The following is a 1,996-nucleotide window of genomic DNA, read 5'->3' as shown; positions in this document are numbered from 1 at the left end:
TATTTTTGGGCAGCATAAGTTCTCTGAGAATCTTTTTTTGTATATCCAAGATAAACTGGTGTTGGGACTGACATTTCCCAAACTCAGTAACTGATATCGAAGTTGACCTTTGCGGTCTTCAGATGGGAGGATTTTTTCCAAAACAATGACTGTCCAAAATGTCCCAAATGTTTTGCTTTTTTGTTGCTTATTAAAGATTCTTTATTCATAAGTTATCCAAACGCTGTGTTTCTTTGCCCAGATGTGCTGCCTGCCGGGCGGACAGAGGCGACAATCAGACAGGAAGCAGAAACACACACAAGACGCACTGTCCTCCCGAAAACGGCCGCTTTCCCGGGCAATCAGTTTAATCGTAATTGTTGAATTTTGATTTGATTGATTGATTTGATTCTAAATTTGAGTACAACAAAGTAGATACTCGGGTAGACAAACTTCTGTCAGAAAATCTATTGTTTTAAGGTACAACTTGGGACTTATTTCCCATCATGCTGTCCGCTAGTTTTGACTCTTTGTCTCTGACCAAAGATTCAGACTAAAGTTTCTGTCTCTAAAGGCTCAGACACACCAACCCGATGGCCGACTTTCGGCAGAAAAGGAAGTCGGACTGACTGCCTCCCAGAGTTGGTCAAAAAAAGTGCCTCCGAAAACATCGAAGAGACGCCGACTTGAGCGTACGTTGTGAGCGTGCACGAGACGTAATACGTCTCCATAACAGCAGGCGGCGCTAAAAGCTGATTGGACGAACGCGTCACGTGGGTTTGGCTTCTCCCCGACCATAATGGCGACTTGTTCGGAATCTACGATCTCGTATTTTACAAAAATAGTTCACCGAAATGTGTTTCTGAAAACATTTTAAGGGAGAAATAGGCCATGATTCAGTTGCTGAATATGTCTTCATTTCGGATCAACCAAGGTCAACAGATTTTTGTCAGATTTTGAGTGTAATTCGTCTCGCTCTTCCCACTCTTCCCGCTCGTCATTTCCGGGCTAGCGCTCCACCAATCAGATTGGTAATTGAGTCTGACTGCCCACTGGCCGATTATCGGGTCGGTATGTCAGCGCCTTTAGTCTCCGACAGAAGTTTCAAACTTCAACGTTTCTGTCTTTTTTTCACCATCATAACCGTTCGAGGGTAAGTAAAGCAGTTGCTGCCCCGAGACTCTGGAACAAGTTACCCCCCGATATTCGCACTATTACAGATGAAACTCTTTTTAGGTCCAAACTCAAAATGTATCTGTGTCGTCTGGTCTTTAATACGCAGCAGTGGTGTGACAATTCCATTATTTTGTTTCTTTGTAACCTTTTCTGATTTTACCGTTTTCTATGTTCATTGTTTCTATTGTATGATATGTGTTTCTGATGTTAAGCACTTTGGATACCTGCTGGTTGTTGTAAAGTGCTATATAAATACAATTTGATTGATTGATTGATCGATCTGCCAAAGATCCCTAAACTTTTCTACGTAACGTTAAAGTAGCTACTTGGTAAGACATGTTTCTGCCAAAGAATCCATAATGTTAAGTTTCTACATAACCTTCAAGTAGCTACTCGGGTAGACAGACTATCTGCCAAAGAATTCCTAACTTTTCGGTTTCTACGTAAACCGTTGGAGGGGAAATGTGCGCTTGTGTCTCTGCTTTACTCTCTCAGTGTGATCGTCGCCTCAGTTTAGTTTGTTGGTGGTCAGGGTTAGCTGCCTCTCAGGCCGCCTGTCAGGAAATGCGGTAGTCGAAGGTGTCCTTCTCCATGTAGTCGGTCCAGGTGGAGGACGGCATGCTGCGGTACGGGTCCAGGAGGATCCGGAAACAGCGCACGATCAGCAAGCCCAGGAAGATGAAGAGGATGAGGACGAAGATGAAGGCCGCCCTCTGCTCCAGCGTGAGGAAGGAAGCGGACGCAGTGGCGGAGGACAGTGGCGAAGACGAGGAAGAGAAGTCCGATTCGGAAGCAGAGAAGGTGCTGCTGTAGAGGTCGTCGGCCATGTCGGGACGGTCGG

The 1,996-nt window shown here is 45.0% G+C and overlaps 1 protein-coding gene across 1 annotated transcript; it reads right to left on the bottom strand.

The window, feature by feature from the left end:
- Positions 1-1,513: 1,513 nt before the first annotated feature.
- On the bottom strand, positions 1,514-1,996 carry LOC114568707 (cortexin-3-like). The gene has a single exon (XM_028598351.1). The coding sequence runs from the start codon at positions 1,980-1,982 to the stop codon at positions 1,713-1,715; it is 270 nt and encodes an 89-aa protein (XP_028454152.1). The 5' UTR covers positions 1,983-1,996; the 3' UTR covers positions 1,514-1,712.

The sequence above is a fragment of the Perca flavescens genome, chromosome 14 (genome assembly GCF_004354835.1).
Source record: "Perca flavescens isolate YP-PL-M2 chromosome 14, PFLA_1.0, whole genome shotgun sequence".
Lineage (NCBI taxonomy): Eukaryota > Metazoa > Chordata > Actinopteri > Perciformes > Percidae > Perca > Perca flavescens.
Note: the sequence above shows the minus strand (reverse complement) of the source record. Positions and strands in the feature narration are given on the sequence as shown.

Excerpts from the sequence above, each read along its gene's own strand:
- LOC114568707 (XM_028598351.1), bottom strand. The coding sequence starts at position 1,982 with ATGGCCGACGACCTCTACAGCAGCACCTTCTCTGCTTCCGAATCGGAC.